The sequence below is a fragment of the Carlito syrichta genome, unplaced genomic scaffold (assembly GCF_000164805.1).
Source record: "Carlito syrichta isolate Samal-C Ts95f unplaced genomic scaffold, Tarsius_syrichta-2.0.1 Scaffold288194, whole genome shotgun sequence".
Taxonomy (NCBI): Eukaryota; Metazoa; Chordata; class Mammalia; order Primates; family Tarsiidae; genus Carlito; species Carlito syrichta.
Window position 1 is genome coordinate 1 of NW_007232290.1, and position 21,979 is coordinate 21,979.

The 21,979-nt window shown below is 42.4% G+C and overlaps 1 protein-coding gene across 1 annotated transcript in view; it reads left to right on the top strand.

Moving 5' to 3' along the window:
• Positions 1–2,161: 2,161 nt before the first annotated feature.
• LOC103255515 (protein prune homolog 2) overlaps positions 2,162–21,979 on the top strand; it is a gene marked incomplete at its 5' end in the record, with an annotated part of 44,625 nt that continues 24,807 nt past the window's right edge. Inside the window, 3 exons of the mRNA XM_021710157.1 lie at positions 2,162–2,362; positions 13,754–13,927; positions 18,659–18,667. Coding sequence (XP_021565832.1) covers positions 2,162–2,362; positions 13,754–13,927; positions 18,659–18,667 — 384 coding nt within the window. The remainder of the gene's footprint in view (positions 2,363–13,753; positions 13,928–18,658; positions 18,668–21,979) is intronic.

Here is a 21,979-nt window from a genome sequence, read left to right on the forward strand (position 1 = left end):
TTCATTTTAAGTGCTCAGTACATGTATAGAATATTTCCATCATCACAAAAAAATTTCTTTTGGACATCATTGCTTTGAGAATTTCTGTAGTATAAAAGCCCAGTGTTTTTCAGATTTATTGGTCAACAGAAACTATTTTCAAGAAGTACATAAAAAATTACATGGAACACAGTTTACATAATGTTCTATATAGAAAAGATATAATGACAAAGGAGCATTGTCAATTTCCTTAGGACGAGGTCAGAATTCAAATTCCAGAGTTGAGGGGTATATCAGATGGCCTTCAAAATATTTGTTCTTAGGAATCCTGTCATTTCAACTTTTAGGTGAAGACAATAAATGTTTTCTCCTACTCCTACATAAAACACCTCTGTGACCAGATGTGTAGGGGTTTTTCACCACACACCAAGAAATTCTCTAGGGGGCCCCAATAGGGTGTCCTATAATTCAATTCAATTCAGACACTATCTGCCTCAATAAATTCTAAGGGTTTTAGGAGTTCTGTTCCTGCAACCAGTGCCAAAGACCAAATATATTTCTCATTGTATCACATTAGGTTATCTCTCTATTTTTGTTTAGTTGGTTTCAACTAGGTTAAAAATGACTTCTCTAGCTCTGCTTCTATTAAATGAAAGGCATCTGTGCAACAAGATACATATCGTAATGAAAGGTAAGAACCTTAAGAAAATGATCACTTATGTCATGGGAACTAATTTCAAGAAATATTGGCTTAAAAGGTGGTGACTGCTTGGGTGGGTCCAAAGAATGCCACCTAGGAGGATACCTCAGCCAAGGAAGGTCAGTGAAGATCATTCACAGAGTTGTCAGGACCTGAAGAGAAGTATTTTGGGAGTGTCTGTGAACATGACAAACTTATTAAACTCCATTCCATAGGTGCGAAATCAACACGAACCATTAGAAAACACAGCTGGTCTGCCCTAACTATGGTTTGTGCCTCCATGAATTCAACCAACCATGGATCTAAAGTATTTTTTTTAATTGCATCTATACTGACTTTCTTTCCTTGTCATTATTTTCTAAACAATACAACAACTATTTACGTAACATTTACATTTTATTAGGTATTATAAGTAATCTAGGGATAGCTTAAATTGTATGTGAGGATGTGTGTAGGTTACATGCAAACATCACATCATTTTATATCAGGGACTTGAGCATCTGTGGATTTTAGGATCAGCAGGAGAGGTCCTGGAACCCATCCCTCATGTACACCAAGGCTGACTGTATATGTAAGCTGTCATTTTTCTTATGCAGTATACACCATAAAAATTCAATTCACTATTTTATTTTAAACATTTATTTATTTATTTATTTATTTATTTATTGAGTCGGAGTCTCACTCGTATCGCCCAGACTGGAGTGCAGTGGCACGCTCCTGGCCACCGCAACCTCGACCTGCTGGGCTCAGGCGATCCTTCCGCTTCAGCCTTCCAAGTAACTGAAACCAGGCACATGACACCACACCCAGCTAATTTTTTTACTTGTTATAGAGACGAGGTCTCACCAAGTTGCTCAGGCTGGTCTTGAACCTGTGGGCTCAGGCAATCCTCTCACCTCGGCCTCCCAAAGCGCTGGGATTATATGTGTGAGCCACAGTGCCCAGCCAATTCACTGTTTTAGAAATGCCAAGTTCTCAAACCTTAACAGAAAAGCTCTGAAAATTAGTTTTTTACCATTCAGCAATAGCTTCCACTTCCTGTTTCTACATAGTCAAGGCTGATGGGGTGGGGACACTTAGATCTGCTGTCAAGAAGAGAGTCTAAATATCATATAAGAACCTTTAGCAGATCTTTTTTTTTTTTTCCTGAAAGAACCTTAAAAATGTTTTTCACAGGGGCCCAAGCTCACTCTTGACAGTCATATATGTGGTTGAGTATTCCTTATCTGAAATGCTTGGAATCAAAAGTGTTTAGATTTTGGATTTTTTGGGGGGAAGAGTTGGAATATTTACATTATACTTACTGATTAAACATCCCAAATTCCAAAATCCAGAGTTCTCCAATGAGCATGTCTTTGGAGTGTCATGTCAGTGCTCAAAAAGTTTTGGATTTTGGAGCATTTTGGACTTTGAATTTCTAGATTTGGGATGCTTACAACCTGTGGTTTAGTATTTGATGTCACTATTCTTTTTCTTCTTTAGAACCTCCAAATTCTCTGGATCTGAATGGCACACATCCTCGGAGAATCAAGCTCACAGCTCCAAATATCAATCTTTCTTTGGACCAAAGCGAAGGGTCTATTCTCTCTGATGATAACCTGGACAGTCCAGATGAAATTGATATTAATGTGGATGAACTCGATACTCCTGATGAAGCAGATTCTTTTGAGTACACAGGCCATGGTAAGTTGCTAAGTAAGCAAGGCCAAAGTTAAATGATAAGTGAAAGATTATCTAACAAACCTCCTATGTTTGTGCCAGTGGATCCTTTCTGTGATTCCAGAAGCTTCTGTTTGCACCTAAAGTCATAGATTGACAGTTTAAAATTTGACAGAGCGAGTATATTTCTCAGAGGTCATGCATAACCATTGCTCTTTTGCTAAAGCCTTAGTCTATGCCAGGCCTTGTGCTAGGCCCTGGGAGCGAGGGAAGGCTGTTCCATGCTGTGTTATAAGAAACCTGGGGCTGGGTTTGCAGAGAAGAAGAAGTTAATCTGGAAGATAAAATTTGAAGAGGAGAATTCAGGGCTTACCAATTTCTTGTATAAACTCCCACTGTTTGGAATTTTCTTTTCTTTGGATCTTTACACGACCAGCTCCTTTTCTTTATTCAGACCTTAATCAGATGTCACTTCCTTAGAGGGGTCTTCCTTGACCTCTGTAATCAAAGGTACTTCCCATTCCCCTACTCTCAACACCTACTTACTCCCTATCCCAGCGTTCATTTTCTTTTCTATGTATCACTAATTGAAATAGTATTATTTGACTATTTGTTTACTTGATTGCATGGTTTTTGTCTTTCTCGCACCACTAGAATGTGTGCTCCACAAAAGCAGGGACTTTATTGTATTTGACACTAGATCTTCAATAAAGTAGGAAGGAAGAAGGGATGAGGCAGGTACAGTGAGAGAAAGACAAAAAGGAAGAAAATCAAAAGTTGCCAGATTCAAGACTGATATTCCTGATAGGGCTATCAGTCTCACTTTCATTTTTTTCTCTTGTTCTATGAACTTTGATTTGTTAAGAAATATGTACAGGCCGGGCTCGGTGACTCAGCCTCTAATCCCAGCTCTTTGGGACGCCGAGGCAAATGGATTGCCTGAGCCCATGGGTTCGAGACCAGCCCGGGCAACTTGGCAAGACATCATCTCTACAATAAATCAAAAATTAGCCAGGTGTGGTAGCACATGCCCGTAGTTGCGGTTACTTGAAAGGCTGAGGCGAATGGATCACTGGAGCCCAGCAGGTCAACGCTGGGGTGGCCGTGAGCTTGCCACTGTACTCCAGCCTGTGCAACGAAGTGAGACTCCAACTCAGAAAAGAAAGAAATATGTACAAATATAAAGCATTTACTTTTTTTAAAAATATGGCATCAAGGCCGGGCTCGGTGGCTCAGCCTGTAATCCCGCACTTTGGGAGGCTGAGGTGAGTGGATTGCCTGAGCCCGTGGGTTCGAGACCCGCCTGGGCAGCGAGACCTCATCTCAACAATAAATCAAAAAATCAGCCGGGCGTGGTAACGCATGCCTGTAATTCCGGCTACTTGGAAGGCTGGGGCGGAAGGATCGCCGGAGCCCAGCAGGTCGAGGCTGCGGTGGCCGGGAGCGGCCGCTGCACTCCAGTCTGGGTGACTGAGTGAGACTCCAACTCCAAAAAAAAAAAAAATGGCATCATATAGCTTCTCTTTCAGTACTGGCCAGGATGGAATTCTCTGAAGTTATCAAGTGAATGAGAGAGTCTTGGCCATAGCTACTGCTTTTATTCATTGCAGAAAAAAAAAAGTCATCTAGTCTTAAAATAAATACGGTGCTCCATTTAAATGATGTCCTGGCTTTTACAGACATGGTAATTCCAGCAGTACCTCTCATAGAAGAAGAAATACATCAAACCAGCTAATTAATTCAACCCTTAACTGTTGAGCCAGCGGGCTGCTATGACCCATGTTGAATCGGGCCCTCCCTTCACAGAACTTAAGGCTTTATTTCCTCAAGTTAAAAAAAAAAAGAAAGAAAGAACGAGACTAAATTATTTGTTCTATAGTCTACTATGTTTTTTTGTTTTTTGGTTTTTTTTGAGTTGGAGTCCCACTCGGTCGCCCAGACTGGAGTTCAGCGACTGCTCCCGGCCACCGCAGCCTCGACCTGCTGGGCTCCGGCGATCCTTCCGCCTCACCCTTCCGAGTAGCTGGAATTACAGGCACGTGCTACCATGCCCAGCTGATTTTTTTTTTTTTTTAATTTATTGTAGAGATGAGGTCTCGCTGCCCAGGCGGGTCTCGAACCCGCGGGCTCAGGCAATCCACTCACCTCAGCCTCCCAAAGGCGCGGGATTACAGGCTGAGCCACCGAGCCCGGCTAGTCTACTATGTTTAAGTAGAGATTTTATATTGCATTTTTATTAGGTTCATGTGTTTTGTAACTAGCTGGGCATTTGATTCTGTGGGTTGAAATACACAAATAGGAAGGGAAAAGTCTGGAATTTATCTTCTTTCCTGCAGCCCCAGAGAGACCTCAGCAGCTCCTCCATCCATCCCAGCTGCCCACAGCAACTCCTACTCATTTTCTGCTAATATATTAACAAAATCCCACAGAAGATAGCTGTGGCATGACCCTGCTGGTTCCTCCCTTTTCTTCCCCTTTACTTCTCTGTTGCTGGGAGAACTTTATCACACCACATCTGAGCCTTTTGTTTTAATAAGTAGTAAAACTGTCTAGCAATGTGGTGGTGGTTGAGCAAACTGGTAATTAAAGCTAACACTTGCTGATAATATTTCTTTTTATTTAGTTGGTATACTTATGTTGAAAGAATCAGTTTAATGGCCACAACCCTGCTTTTAGGTCTTAAACTCAAAACACAAAACATCAAAGTAAGTTGAAATTTAATATTCACCTTGATTTTAAAATGGGAGTATATGTTTAGACACAGTTTTAAACAAACAAAAACATCATTGAAAATGCAAAGATGCATCTAAGTAACTATATTTTGTAAACATGCTGACGTAGATAACGGACTGTATAAGAGGGTTGGATTATAAATACAGGCTGGACATGGTGGCTCACTCCTATAATCCTAGCACTTTGAGAGGCTGAGGTGAGAGGATTACCTGAGCCTGTGGGTTCAAGACCAGCCTGGGCAACTTGGCGAAACCTCATCTCTACAATAAATCAAAAAATTAGCCAGGCATGGTGTACACACCTGTAGTTCCAGTTACTTGGATGACTGAGGTGGAAGGATCGCCTGAGCCCAGTAGGTCAAGGCTGTGGTGGCCGTGAGCGTGCCACTGCACTCTAATCTGGATAAGAGTGAGACTCCAATTCAAAAAAAAAAAAATGAGGACTATAAATACATCTTAGTCCTAATGTATGAAATAAATGCCTTAAAACTGCATGTCAGGGTGTTATGGTCTGAGTAACGCTCAGTTGCTCCCCTTGATACCAATAAATCAAAGGAGCAGGGAACTGGTAGAAAGAAGTTTGTTTCTGAGTTTGAATCCAGGGAGCAGAACCAGACTCAAGATCTTTCTAAAATCGTTCTGCTAACGCCATCCCCCCAGGCTTTTACAGTTCACTTTTATAAGTCCAGAGTTGTTTGTACCTACACATTAGCCACGTGACCAGCAGAGCATTGTATAGAACTTGAGTTTCAGCCTTATTTATTTATTTATTTATTTATTTATTTATTTATTTATTTATTTTTGAGTTGGAGTCTCACTCTGTCGCCCAGACTGGAGGGCAGTGGCGGCTCCCAGCCACGGCAGCCTCGACCTGCTGGGCTCTGGCGATCCTTCCGCCTCAGCTTTCCAAGTAGCTGGAACTACAGGTGCGCGCCACCACGCCCGGCAAATTTTTGATTTACTGTAGAGATGAGGTCTTGCCAAGTTACCCAGGCGGGTCTCGAACATGCGGGCTCAGGCAATCCACTCACCTCGGCCTCCCAAAGCGCTGGGATTACAGGCTGAGCCCGGCCCACCCTCACATTTGTATCTCCTTTTATCCAGCAATTTTGATGACTTAAGGACTCTCAATTTACCAAGTACCTGAAGGTCTTTATTCCATTTGCCTATTTTATTCAGTGGTTGATGACCAAAAATTTCTGCCAGGGTTTTTGCCCACAGTGCAATTTTGCTTATGGAAAATGTGTGAATCTCACTATCAAAAGGTGTTCAACTAGTCTTCACTTAAAAGGAGTTTTCCTTAATTGTTGTATCCAAACAGTTGGGAAATCTAATTTAAGGTACATATAAGCCTTGATTTCCCTTACATTTGCAAAGTGCCAAAGATATCAGAAATACATAGATAGTGAAGGACTTAGGAAGTCAATCTTTCATGTTAAGAGAGATCTGAGTTTTTCTCCTTTGTTTTGTTTTTTTTTTTTTGAGTTGGAATATCACTCTGTCGCCCAGACTGGAGTGAAGTGGCCACTCCCGGCCACCGCAGCCTCGACCTGCTGGGTTCCGGCGATCCTTCCGCCTCAGCCTTCCAAGTAGCTGGAACTACAGGCGCGCGCTACCACACCTGGCTGATTTTTGATTTATTGTAGAGATGAGGTCTCGCCAAGTTGCCCAGGCGGGTCTCGAACCCACGGGCTCAGGCAATCCACTCACCTCAGCCTCCCAAAGGCGCGGGATTACAGGCTGGGCCACCGAGCCCGGCGGTTTTTCTCCTTTTTAATGCTTTAACTTACTACTAGAAACTTAAAAATATCCAAAGGTCAGAAAAAATGATGACCTATTTCTGTTTTCTAAACCAACACCAAAGTTATTTTTACCATCATTCAAAACTCAAATGCAAAGGTATTTCATAAGGGAAGTAGAAAAATTATGAGAAATTTTAGCCTGAATATTTTTGATAAGAATATTATAGGAAACACTCATGTGCTCTTATATTTTTCTTTTTCTTTTTTTTTTTTTTGAGTTGGAGTCTCACTCTGTCGACCAGACTGGAATGCAGTGGCACACTCCCGGCCACCTTCCGCCTCAGCCTTCCAAGTAGCTGGAACTACAGGCGCGCACTACCATGCCCAGCTAATTTTTGATTTATTGTAGAGATGAGGTCTTGCCAAGTTGCCCAGGCGGGTCTCAAACCCGCGGGCTCAGGCAATTCACTCACCTCAGCCTCCCAAAGCACAGGATTATAGGTTGAGCCACCGAGCCCGGCTTATATTTTTCCCTCTTAGACTCTCAAGTGATGTTCAGTGACCTCTTTAAGCTGCCTTTTCTAAAACTAACCCTCAATGACAGTTTTCTGTGTTAATAAGGCACCCCAACATTATTTTCAGATAGAGTGCCACTTCATTGAACTTCCCCATCTACAGTCTCCCATTATTTTCACAGCCTTAAGATCAATTTTTATGTTTTAACTATGAATGTCAGCTAATCAAGTGTTTAAGGTTATTTTGTTTTACCCACATGCAGCCTTATGTCATAACAGTGTTGTCTCAAAGGATGATTTTTCTTTGTATTTTTTGTATGATAAGATTTTACACTCAAATTAACTGCCTGCCTGCTGTTTGTCACCAAAGAATTTTAAAGTCTCTTAAGCTGTATACAAGGATGTCCTTTTTATCACAAGAAAAACTTCAAACATCATGTCTTCTAAGAGTATTCACATAATCAATGCAAGATCATGATATGGAAAGTTAGCTACCTACTGGAATATATGTCCTACTGGAAGGCCACAACTGATGTCATTGTTAGTCCGTAGTGACTACCAACAATGCATCCCCCCTTGTGGTCTGCGCAGCACAGAACATTCAGGAGCTTGTGTGCTAGATCAGGGGTCCCCAAACCCCTGTTAGGAACTGGGCTGCACAGCAGAAGGTGAGCGATGGGCAGGAGGGTAAGTGATTGAAGCTTCGTCTGTGTTTATAGCCTCTCCCCATTGCATGCATTACTGCCTGAGCTCCACCTCCTGTCAGATCCACAGTGGCATGAGATTATCACAGGCGCACAAACCCTATTGTAAACATTTAGAGGAGTGATCTAGGTTGCATACTCCTTATGAAAATCTAGTGCCTGTTGATCTGAGGTGAAACTGAGACAGTGGTGAGGTTTGACTACACAGAGGCCATAATAAATCGATTGCTTTCAGACTCCTTTCAAAACACTATCAGTGAATGGCATGTGAGTTGACGTGCTTCAATCATATAGCTGCATCTGGTGGCAGGCTTTAATCTGACACTTATTTTAGTCTGTGTATGGCCCACCTATTATTTTATTTTCCACTTCCATCCACGCCTCTTTTTTTTAAATTGTGAGTTGTATAGTTAATTCATATGTTACAATTAATAATAATAGAAATAAAGTGCGCAGTAACTGTTATGTGCTTGAATCATCACCAAACTGGTCCCTGATGCCAACAAGATTGGGGATCACTGTGCTAAATCATCTCAAAAAGACACAAGGAAATGTTCAAGTTGATTTCTCCCCTGTGGATAAGGTTTTAATTGACTTGGGCAGTCACCAGAGAGAGAAGCTCATATGTGAAGAAAAAAAGACAAAGAATCAAGTATTTCTTAGTTCAGATGGCATAAAGCCAAAAATTAAACCTGGAGGTCCTAAGGATAGAAAGTTAAATAAGATCTGAAAATTTTTGCAAATAGTGGGAAATGAAGTCTGCAGAGAATGGTAATTTATAGGTAGAGCAGAGACTTTATTAGGGTAAGAGAAGACTTTGCTACAAAGGAGTATTTACAAGGGAGTAAATAAACCTGTCTTTATTTCCTACTAGCTTGTATTGTTGATTTATAGAAATAAATACTGGCTGGGCTCAGTGGCTCAGCCTGTAATCCCAGCACTTTGGGAGGCCGAGGCAAGTGGATTGCCTGAGCCCACGGGTTCAAGACCTGCCTAGGCAACTTGGTGAGACCCCATCTCTACAATAAATCAAAAATTAGCTGGGCGTGGTAGCACACACTGTACTTGGAAGGCTGAGGCGGGAGGATCGCCAGAGCCCAACAGGTTGAGGCTGCGGTGGCTGGGAGCGTGCCACTGCACTCTAGCCTGGGCGACAGAGTGAGACTCCAACTCAAAAAAAAAAAAAGAAAGAAATACTGGCCGGGCACAGTGGCTCATGCCTGTAATCTCAGCACTTTGGGAGGCTGAGGTGAGAGGATTTACTGAGCCTGTGGGTTCAAGACCAGCCTGGGCAACTTGGCGAGACCTCATCTCTACAATAAATTTAAAAAATTAGCCAGGCATGGTGACGCGTGCCTGTAGTTCCAGCTACTTGGAAGGCTGAGGTGGAAGGATCACCTGAGCCCAGCAGGTCAAGGCTGCAGTGACTGGGAGCGTGCCACTGCCCTCCAGTAGAGTCAGACTCCTACTCAAAAAAAAAGCAAGAAATACCTTAGGAAAACTTAATGCATTTCTAGATTTTAAATAACTCTTTTTTTTCTTTTTTAATTTACACCAGTCAGAAGAGGAAGAGAAGGAGAAGCCTTGGTTACTTGCCAGCTCCCACTCTCTGAAACATTAGAAGTAACACCTCATAAAAAGGTCCAATCCAAAACTTTTCACCAAAATGAACAATAATGCTCTATTTAAAAAGAAACTATAGGAAAATGTTATAAGTATGTGTGTCTGTTTATACATATATACTTTTAAGGTAGAGATGTCCTTTCTTACTATGATAATAAAAAAACATTAAAAAAGATTTAACAGATGCAACTACATAAAATGCTAAGTTTCTATTTGGCAGGAAAACATACATAAAGTTAAAAAGCTCAGCATCGAGTAAGCACAAAGCAGAAACATAACCTCAACACATGACAAAGATCTATATAAAGAACTCTAACAAATTAAAAAGGATCACAATAGGGAAAGAACTTAAAAGGTACCTCCCTGTAGGTAAGAGAAATATGAATAGCCAACAAAAATTTTAAAATCTCACTTTCTTTAATAATTACAGAAATTCAAATTAAAACAATGAGACCATTTTTATCTTAAATTGTCAAGTGTTAAAAACTTTGGTAGCCTCCAGTGTTCTTGACAATGGGAGGAAACAGGTGTTCTCATATATTTTGGTGTGGCATATTCAAGGGCAAACTGTCCATAAAACTTGTGAATGTTTGTACCTGCTGGCCCAGAATTCCAGTGCTAGAAAGTTACCCTATAGCAATATATGCACAAACAAAGTAAGATACCTACATACAGTTACTTACTAAGCAAATTCTATATAAAGAGCAACAACAAAATGAAATAAATCTAAATTTTGTCACCATGGGATTCGTAAGCTAAAGGACATCAGTAAAATGGAATACTTGAGGGCTACTATTTATTTATTTATTTATTTGTTTATTTATTTATTTATTTATGAGTAGGAGTCTCACTCTGTCACCCAGGGTGGAGGGCAGCGGCACACTCCCGGCCACCACAGCCTCGACCTGCTGGGCTCAGGCGATTCTTCCACCTTAGCCTTCCACGTAGCTGGAACTACAGGCATGTACCACCATGCCCGGCCCATTTTTTAATTTATTGTAGAGATGGGGGGTCTTTCCAAGTTGCCCAGGCTGGTCTCGAACCCCTGGACACAGGCAATCCTCTCACCTCAGCCTGCCAAAGTGCTGGGATTGTAGGCATGAGCTACTGCGCCTGGCCTCATTTTCTTATTATTGAGTTTTAAGCATTCTTTGCATATTTTGGACAACAGCCTTTTATCAGATGTGTTTTTCGCAAATATTTTCTCTAAGTCTGTGACTTGTCTTTTCATTCTCTTGACATTGTCATTCAAAATCAGAAGTTTTAAATTTTTATACAGTCTAGTTTGTTATTTTATTTAACAGATCATACCTTTGTTGTGTCTAGAAAGTCATCTCCATACCCAAGGTCAATTTTTTCTTATGTTGTCTTCTAAGAGTTTTACAAGTTTAACATTTTACATTTAGGTCTAGGATCCATTTTGAGTTAATTTTTGTGGAAGATCCAAGGTCTGGGTGTAGATTCATTTTTCTGCATGTAGATGTCCAGTTGTACTAGCACCATTTGTCAAAAATACTAACTTTGTGCCCTTGTATTACCTCTGCTCCTTTGCCAAAGATCAGTTGACAATATTTATATGTTGTGTGTTTTACTTTTATAAGCAAAAAAAAAAAAAAAGAATGTGGTATGCAAAAGCATTTTTAACGAGGCAACTTCAATAAAAGTGTGCAGAAAGCAAGACAAAACAACCCCATCTTCACCCCATGGAGAGTGCAGAGAGCGCAGAGGTCCAGCTAGAAGAGGTTAGAGGAGACCAAACATGATGATGAGGGTTTAGTGGATGCCAGTTCATTACAGGGACTGTAGTAGCGTCGGAAGACAAATCCGCTTCATGGTCCAGAGTTCTGAGGGAATAGAGACCTGATGGGAAATAGGGTCTTAGAGCCGGGCTCGGTGGCTCAGCCTGTAATCCCGTGCCTTTGGGAGGCTGAGGTGAGTGGATTGCCTGAGCCCGGGGGTTCGAGACCCGCCTGGGCAGTGAGACCTCATCTCTGCAATAAATAAAAAAATCAGCCGGACGTGGTAGCGCATGCCTGTAATTCCGGCTACTTGGAAGGCTGAGGCAGAAGGATCGCCGGAGCCCAGCAGGTCGAGGCTGCGGTGGCCGGGAGCGGCCACTGCACTCCAGTCTGGGCAACAGAGTGAGACTCCAACTCAAAAAAAAAGAGAAAGAAATAGGGTCTTAGGAAGGGAGCTAAGATTAGCCTCCAAGGATTCTCACCCACATAGGAAGAATCAGGGAGGGATTCCAGATGGATGGATTTGCACAAGTGACAGAGTGCTGGATCCGAGTGCCAGGTGCTGGTGGGAGTACAGTGGAAAGAGAGTTAACCAAGGCTCTATAGATGCTGGCAGTTACTGGAGGAGGCAAAAAAGACTAAGACTGCTTCCCTACTGAACTTTATGTTGCTATCAAAGTCATGGGTAATTTGACACTTTTTAATGTACAATTGCAGAATCTTCCAGAACATGATGGCATGGTTACTGCTCCCTTACAGATTACTTCTATTTCCAGGAACTTGTCCAAGCTTTCCTTTATTTACCCACTCACCCTTCCAACTTCTATTGAGTGTTCTGAGTAGGTTTCCAAGCTAAGTAGGGAGTGAGTTGGTGGAGGTGAACATTCATGATGAACATTCTGGCCAAGCAACTCACAGCCTCTTAAAACAAAGAATAAGATTCACACAGTCAAGGTACCATGTGATAGCTTAGAAGAGTTTAAAAAGGTAAAGGTTTGACTGTATTTACTTACTATCTCTGTGATCTGAACAACTTCAGAGTCAGTTTTTCCATTGGTATAATACCCATTTTAATGCCTACTACTAGTATTAATACCTGGTACAAGGTAGATACTTAATAAAGTATTGCTGATATTATTATCAAAGTGCCACAGGAGGAATACAAGTAAATTCAATGGTCTTTTTCCACTAATAGAAAAATAAGAATGATAATATCTCAGAATTTTTGTGAAGGTTATAAATATCCTTTTCCTTCAAACTACTTAAACATACAAAGAATAACCATTGTTAAACTCTACCAATACTTCTAGTAAAAATGGAAACAATTGCTGTTTATTTTTATTTATTTTTTTGAGTTGGAGTCTTACTCCGTCAGTGATACACTCATAGCCACCCCAGCATTGACCCGCAGGGCCCCGGCGATCCTTCCACCTCAGCCTTCCAAGTACTACAGGTGCATGCCACTGCACCCAGCTAATTTTTGATTAATTGTAGAGACGAGGACTCACCAAGTTGTCCGGCTGGTCTTGAACCCACAGGCTCAGGCAATCCACTTGCCTCGGCCTCCCAAATTACAGGCTGAGTCACCAAGTCCAGCTGCTGTTTATTCTTTACAAAACAAACAAACAAAACACAGTTACTTTTCTTGGATGCACAAGAGTAAATTTCTCTTCAAAGAATACTCCCTGGGCTTTTTTATTGACTTATGTATCCACAAATTTAGGAGCCTTGTGAATTTTGGGTCTTGGAGCATTTCTGGTCTACAAAGTTGTTTATTTTGCACTTATTGAAAAACCTTCCTATAGCATATTTTGAAACAATACACAGGAACAGATATCAAATTTATGTCCAGATGTGCTCCCAATAGGGGTTTCAACTCTGTTGTAAGAGTCTTAGAGCAAGAGTCTTGGCTGGTAGTATCATTATGATTCCAAACTGAGAGCCCCCGTGGACTCAGAACATTCATGAGATGTGGCCCCCCAAATCCAAGAGTCTCTGGGCCTGATAAATAGCCTTTCACCCATCAGAAAGACCTGCAGTCTCTGACCTAGGTGATCAAGGATGAGTTGCTACTGGCTTACACGCCCTGGACCACTACCAGTGCAAGACAGCTCTAACCTGGTATCTAGTCTCTTCCTCAACATGGCCTTGGCAATGGATTGGGTTGTTCAGTCGATAAAAAAGATTTTGCCAAGTGTACTTTATGTGCTCAGGATGGTGCTAAGATCTATAAAAGCTATACAAAACAGGGGTATCTATCAGGTTGACTCTGCCAAGAGGTAGCTTACAATCTAGTCATTTTAGCCGCCTCCACTATGGAGGTCTTGCTCTTTCAGCCCTGCTCTGTGCTTCGTTTCCAGAAGATTCCACAACCAACAAAGATTCTGGCCAAGAGTCAGAGTCTATTCCAGAATATACCGCTGAAGAGGAACGGGAGGACAACCGACTGTGGAGGACAGTGGTGATTGGAGAACAAGAGCAGCGCATTGACATGAAAGTCATCGAGCCCTACAGGAGAGTCATTTCTCATGGAGGTAGTCACACTCTGTGCAAATCAGGAAAATGGGAAGAGGGTAGCCATTTTTAAACTGGAAAATAAAACTACGGTTCTCTGTAGCACAATATCCCAAAGACCCAATTCTGCCGTCAGTATTCAGGAAACTATAGAGTTAAGTATGCTATTTCCTCATACTCCATTTAGTAAACGTTTGAAAGCCTACTAGGCAAAATCAATTTTCCAGTGTGAAAAATACCCTTAACACCATGTACTGATAGCTATAATCTTAACTTCTGTGCAAATTTCTTGAAAGCCATAGTTGTCCAGTTTAATCACGTCTGTTCAGGATTTCTATCCGTTGATTGTAGGGTTGAACTGAATAGGTTAGAGTATGTACCACTGTGGCTTGAAGTAATATCACTACCCCAGAGGTGCTTCTAATTATAAAATGGTCTTTTGAATACTCTCCAAAAACTTTAGAAAATCTTTTAAGACTCGGCTTGGTCATTGTTTTCCCTACCTGAAGTTTGCTTTTTTATAAGCTACTTTAATTCTAGGCCTGACAAGAGCCAATCCCAGTCAAAGCCTCCACCTATTTAGTGAGGGACAAGGAAGATGGAAAAGTGTGTTTTGTATTTCCAGCGCTTTCTTGGGGGCTTTGAGAACATGTGGCCTTGATTAATTTGAGATTCACAAAAAGTCAGATGAGCACAAGCAACACATTTAACGTTGTCAACTTCAGAAAACATCGACAGCTTTTTTATTTTTCTGCTGCATGCATTCCTTCCCTGAAGTCCTGAGGCATCACTCTTATCTACCCAGCTGTTCCAGAAAAAGTGTAAGCTGACAAAGCAGTTGTTGCTCTCAAAATTCTCTTTTCCTTAATGAGAACAGGAAAATAAGAGTCTTGGCACTGTATCAAACCTGTGGCTTTTGTTTTCTAAAGAGCAGAAGGCCATTTGGGGGTTTTGTTTTGTTGTGTTTTGTGTTTTTTTAAACAGAGACTCACTCTGTTACCCAAGCTGGAGTGCAGTAGCATGATCCCAGTTCACCGCACCCTTGATCTCCTGGGCTCAAGCAATCCTCAGTCTCCTGAGTAACTGGAACTACAGGTGCCTGTAGACCACCACATCTGGCTAATTTTTGTTATTTTTTGTAGAGATGAGGTCTCACTATGTTGCTCAGGTTGGTCTCAAAATCCTGGGCTGAAATGATCCTTCCACCTTAGCCTCCCAAAGTGCTGGGATTATAGGCTTGAGCCATTGTGCCTGGCCCGTTTTATTATTTCAATCAAATATCCATCCACTGGCAGATTTTTCACCTCTCATTCCATGCACTGCTGCCTCCACCTAAGTATCAGGACCACCCAGGACCTCTGGCCATGGTAGTGAAGGTGAATGCCATTTCAATGCCCCTGGCCATGAGCCTTCTTTTTCTTGCCTTACTGTTTGACCTGAAATGGTCATAGAGCCCAGTGAAAGGTGCTGGGAGGCCAGGGGCAGTTTTCTCTCAGGGAATAAGGGCTGGCCCAATCATGCAAAATTGGCTGTAGAGTCAACTCTTCTGTTTTTATATGCAAACAACTGGAACATTCAATCTTCCCAGTCTTCCTAGATGGTCACACTTGCTTTGCACTACCCATAAGGTGTTTTTGGATTGTTTGCTTTTTGGAAAGAAAAACAAAACACCAACCCATGCAACATAGTGGGACCTGTCTCTACAAAAAAATAAGTAAATAAATAACTTACACCTGTAGTCCCAGCTACTCAGGAGGCTGAGGTGGAAGGATCGCCTGAACCCAAATGGTCAAGGCTGCAGTGAACCATAATCATGCCACTACACTCCAGCCTGAGAACCAGAGTGAGACCCCAACTCAAAAACAAAAACAAAATGTACTACGATAGTAGCCTGTGATCATTTTAAAAAGTAAAAAAAATGGCCAGGCTCGGTGGCTCAGCCTGTAATCCCGGCACCTTGGGAGGCCGAGGTGAGTGGATTGCCTGAGCCTGCGGGTTTGAGACCCGCCCAGGCAACTTGGTGAGACCTCATCTCAACAATAAATAAAAAATTAGCTGGGCATGGTGGCGCATGCCTGTAGTTCCAGCTACTTGGAAGGCTGAGGCAGAAGGATCCCCGGAGCCCAGCAGGTCGAGGCTGCGGTGGCTGGGAGCGTGCCACTGCACTCCAGTCTGGGGACAGAGACAGACTCCAACTCAAAAAAAAAAAAAAAAAGTAGAAAAAAAAAGAAAAGTCTGTCAAAGTAAATCAAAGTTACCCAGTGATAATCCCTATAAACATTTTTACCTTTCAGTTTCTTTTTTTTGGAATAGGAGGCTCACTCGGGTGCCCAGGCTAAAGTGCAGTGGTACCTTCAGGTTCACCTCAACCTCGACCTGATGGGCTCAGATGATCCTTCCACCTCAGCCTTCCAAGTAGCCAGAATCACAGTCGTATATCACCACACCCAGCTAATTTTCTTATTTATTGTAGAGATGAGGTCTTGCCAAGTTGCCTAGGCTAGTCTCGAACCCCTGGACTCAGGCAATCCTCCCACTTCCGCCTCTCAAAGTGCTGGGATTACAGGCATGAGCCACCATGCCCGGCACCTTCAGCTTCTAAATTTAGAGTTCCCATGTTGAGAAGAACAGATGATTTTGCTGCCATCATAAATCCAGTTTGTCTCTTAATACTAAGTCTCAAGGGATGGCTGGCACCTGTAATCCCAGCACTTAAGGAGGCTGAAGTGGGAGAATTGTTTGAGCCAAGATAGCCTGGGCAACATAGTGAGATGCATCTCTACAAAAAATAAAAAGTAAGCCAGGCTCCGTGGCTCAGCCTGTAATCCTGCGCCTTTGGGAGGCTGAGGTGAGTGGATTGTCTGAGCCCGCAAGTTCGAGACCCGCCTGGGCAGCGAGACCTCATCTCTACAATAAATCAAAAAATCAGCCGGGCATGGTAGCGCATGCCTGTAATTCCGGCTACTTGGAAGGCTGAGGCGGAAGGATCACCGGAGCCCAGCAGGTCGAGGCTGCGGTGGCCGGGAGCGGCCACTGCACTCCAGTCTGGGCGACAGAGTGAGACTCCAACTCAAAAAAAAAAAAAAAAGTAGCCAGATGTGGTAATGCACACCTGTAGGATTCCTTGGGCCCAGGAGTTTGGGGCTGCAATGAGCTATGACAGTGTCACTGCACTCCCTCCAGCCTGAGAGAGCAAGACTTTGTGTCTAAATTAAAAAAAAAACTCCAGTAGACTCACCTACTTGTTCTCTAGGTGGGTTGGATGAATATGTTAAGCACATTGGCCCATTGCCCACATCAGGAGGAGAGAGCAATTCTCATCAGCACACTGATGGTCAGAAAAAGTCACTGCTTCTGCTTGTCACCATCTTTGTAAAATTTTACCTGACACCTCAGGGCTAACCTGGTTTGCTGTGCTCTGTAACCCTGCCACCTCCTCCCCTTGGCATTTGCTTCCTTCCATTCTGTGTCATGAGCTCGGCTTTTGTCTGTGTGACTGTGTAACTGCCACCTCTCGCCAACTCTGCCTCAGCCATCTCCAGGTGCTGGCATGCATGACGTTTCTCTGGCTGCAACCACCCAGAATGTTAGCGAGATGCCACCTTTTCCTACACCCTGAACAACTCTTGTGCTCTGTAGGTAAAGATAGCTCAGATTTTACTTCTGAATTTGCCAAAGCTTTGTCTTCCATATCGGAAGCTTATACTACCATCTTAGACCAAAATGATGATACAGCTCCTTAAATATCAACCTAGAGTTATTTGTCATCCTTTTGATGAGCATTTAAAAAGTAGCAATGCCTATAATCCCAGCATTTTAGGAGGCCGAGGCGGGAGGATTGTTTGAGCCTAGGAGTTTGAGATCAGCCTGGGCAACATAGCGAGACCTCTTCTCTACAAAATAAAAATTAAAAAGTTAGCCGGCGTGGTGGTATATGCCTGTAGTACCAGCTACTCTGGAGGCTGAAGTGGAAGGATCACCTGAGCCCAGGAGACTGAGACTGCGGTGAGCTGTGATCGTGCCACTGCCCTCTAGCCTGGTGACAGAGTGAGACCCTGACTCAAAAAATAAATAAAATAAAATAATAAAAAAGCAGCAGTCACTCCACAGTGAGCATGAATTTTACTTTGGTGCTTGGCATTTTGCTATGATGAAGTTTTTTCATTCAGGCCAGTAAGGAGGTGCCAGCTATACAGTATCTGTGCAGTCAACTGCAATGTGTACATAATCAAAAGAGCTGCAGAAGTTACCCACAAAGTGAGGCCTTGCTAATGGTCCCACCAGTTGGGAATACTGGTGCATGAGAACTGTATTTGAGCAAATAATTTAGCCTTCAGCTTTGCTGACTTGATATGAGGCCATGTCAGAGGCCCTGCACACAATACAGAAGACTGGGGCCAAGACTCGTTCTCGTCTGTGAACTTAGTACACAGGTACACAGGTCTACCTTCTCTAGACCTCAGTTGCTTTATCAGTCATGTGGGGGTGATTTCACAACACCAATGCTCATATCTTGCGAGCCTGAGAGCAGTATTCCCACCATCTGCATAAATAAAAACTAAGAGGATTATGGGTGGTTCTGCTTAGCCAGCAGTGTGGGGTTACTCTGAAGCCAGAACTGGCTTTTCAAAAACTTGGAGCAGAGAACACATTTAAGTAATGAAGGACGGTCGCACCAAAGAATTGTAACGAGGAGTTTCCTTTCTTTTTTCCCTTTTTTATTTTTTTTTACTTGTCTTATTTCGTTATAGGAGATTCAGGTAACCTTCTCTGCAGTATTGCCAGACAAATGTTCCTGGAAAGAATGACAAGAGTTGCCGGCTGATGTGTGTGTGTGTATATGTTTTGTTGAGACTGTGACATCTTTCCTTCTCTCTCCATTCCATTTGTTGGCCAGCAAACTTGTGTTACGTCCCTTTCATACCTGTCTGTGCCACCTCAGGTAAGGTTTGCCATCGTTGCTTCAGAGGGTCTCAGGAGGCGCCGTGGTGGGATTGCCCAAACGCCCCAGCACATACGCCCTGAATTTACCTCATGTTTATTGAGAAAAGAGTCTAACAAAAGAAGTGTCTTAAAAAACAAACTTCAAATGAATGATGCTGTTGCCAACAGGCAACTATACTTGAGAAAGCTTCATATTTTAGAATAGAATTGAGGTGTTAGCCGACCCCCCTTGAAGGTATCTGGGAGGGGCAAAAAGCAAATGGTCCTACTCAGTCTAGCTATCACACTTTGCCAGCAATTGCTGTATTTTTTGAACTAACTCCCACACCCGACAGCAATGGCACCAGCTCTTGGTTTAGGAGGGAAATGTTCATGTGGAATTCTTTTTTTTTTATTTCCTTTCTTAAGTCACCACCTCTTCTCCTGATCTCTTCTTTTCCTTTTTTGCCTCTTCTTCCCTTCCTCCACCCAAAAGTACAAACAGCCATTTTCATTTGTACATTTCAGTAATTTTTATATAAACATGCATTTCCTACTTAGCCATCCTGAAGTAGTAAGTTGATCCCTGAGTATTCCTTTGGTTAAATGAATACGATTCTACAACATTCCAAGAGTAGACAGCATTTACACAATGAAGCACTGGTTATAAGCCTCAGTTTTTTCCTTTAAAAAAAAATTCTTAGAAATTCTCCAGAAATTGGCTGGACACACTGGCTCATACTTGCAATCTCCAGTATTTTGGGAAGCTGAGGCAGGAAAATTGCTTGAGCCCAGGAGTTCAAGACCAGCCTGGGCAACATATTGAGACCTCATCTCTGTAAAACACCAAAAAATAAGCCAAGTGTGGTGCCATGTGCCTGTAGCCCCAGGTACTCAGAATGCTGAGGCAGAAGGATAGTCGCGCCCAGGAGGTTGAGGCTGTGTTGAGCCATGATCGTGCCATTGCATTCCAGTCTGGGCAACAGAGTGAGACCCCCGACTCAACAAATAAATAAATAAAAACCCTAGAAATAAATAAAGAAATCAAAGTAACTGAGTAGTCATGATCATTAAATTATACTGACACCCTGAAGCCAGGCAGCTACATTTAGAAAGACGCTTTTGAGAGGATGCGTTCTTATATGTTTTTAGGTTGGATTCATTGTGTCTCTTGTCTCTTTCAATGAACTCCAGCTTTTCATTGTGCTGAGAATGAATTGCATACCTTTATGGTGTAAGGATTAGTATGGCTACTACCATATTCTTTGTGGGTTTCCATTTAATTATGAATCTTCTGAAATGAAACTGTTTGGTGAAACAAGCACTTCTTGTATTAAAATACATCTCCTTCTGCCATTTTCCTTTATATTGCATTCTAAAAAGAAGTTGATAAATACCTACATATTGGAAAAGATGGAACTAAAGCAAAAAATCCAGAGGGAAGCTACTACAATGCTCTTTCACAAACACGTTTTGCATCAGGTGTATACTTACATAAGTAGCGTCTTCTAAGATATATACCATAAGTACTGTATACAACAACCTCAAATTAGCAATACACACAAACCCATAATTGGATATATTTTTGGGTGGTATCATGTTCTTCCTCCACCCTTTTTTTTTGTGGTAAAGTCATACTCTCGATTTTTATAGAAAACATCTTATTAAACTGCTTTTCAAGAGTTAATTAACCCCAGTCATATCTAACCCCATTCACAGCCAATATTTCACTGTCATGTAATCACCAGAGGGTTATTTACAGTTCTGAAAACATGAGCATACTGAGTTCTGGGAGGACTGAATCAGGCTTAAGTGCATGTCCTGTCCTCCTACTCAAAGCTTTGAGGAAATCTCTATCTAATGATTCTAAAGACCAAAACTACAGGACACAAATTGCAAGTGTTTAAACAGAGTTATTAAAAAATGAAAATTCAGGCATTGCTTCCCTTTTGAAGTGTGAAAGACACATGGCATTCCATAGACCTACCTATGGGGATTTTGACCAACACCTGCCATGAGTGTCAAAGGTGAGCTCTGAGAGAATGTAGAGCTTGCTTAAAAGATGGGCAATACTGAAATTATGTCAGAGCTTTCCAAAGATGGGAATAATGTCCTGAGATGTATCTACCTTTTTCTCTTCATTTTTTTTGAGTTGGAGTCTCACTCTGTCACCCAGACTGAAGTATATTGGCACACGCACGGCCACCCCAGCTTCGACCTGTTGGGCTCCGGCGATCCTTCCACCTCAACCTTCCAAGCAGCCAGAACTACAGGCATGCACTACCACATCTGGCTAATTTTTGTTTAATTGTAGAGACAAGGTCTCACCAAGTTGCCTGGGATGGTGTCAAACCCACGGGCTTAGGCAGTCCACTTACCTCAGCCTCCCAAATGCTGGGATTACAGGCTGAGCCACTGAGCCTGGTCTACCTTTTTCTTGACCCCTAGTGTTTCAATGGTCACACTTGGCTGCATTTCCCACATGCTGTTTTCTTCAGCCCTACCTGCAAAGAGCACTCTCCCACCCACACCCTATGTTACTAAATTTCCCCAAAGCACTTATTTTCATAAAACTCAAAGATAATTCAGTCAGACCCTTCTTGAGTTTTTCCTTTCCTTTAAGAAGCTAGGTTCTGAATTCTGTGTTCAGTTATTCTGGATCTGGCTAGAATTTTCCAAGGATTCCTATACTGTCTGATGAGTCCAGAGATCCCAAGAACACTGCAGTCCTCAAAATAAAAATAAAAGGGCTTTACTTGTCTGTTCATTAGTATCTGGTCACTGGAGTATGTGAGTCTGAGATTATCTTGTAATTCAGTGGTGAAATTCTCCCTTCAAGCCTGGGCTTGGTGGCTCAGCCTGTAATCCCAGCACTTTGGGAGGGCCAAGGCGAGTGGATTGCCTGAGCCTGCAGGTTTGAGATCCACCTGGGCAACTTGACGAGACCTCGTCTCTGCAATAAATCGAAAATTAGCCGGGTGTGGTAGCGCATGCCTGTGGTTCTGGCTACTTGGAAGGCTGAGGCGGGAGGATCGCTGGAGCCCAGCAGGTCGAGGCTGCTGTGGCCGGGAGTGGTCACTGCACTCCAGTCTGGGCGACAGAGTGAGACTCCAACTAAAAAAAAATAAAAAATAAAAAATAAATAAAAA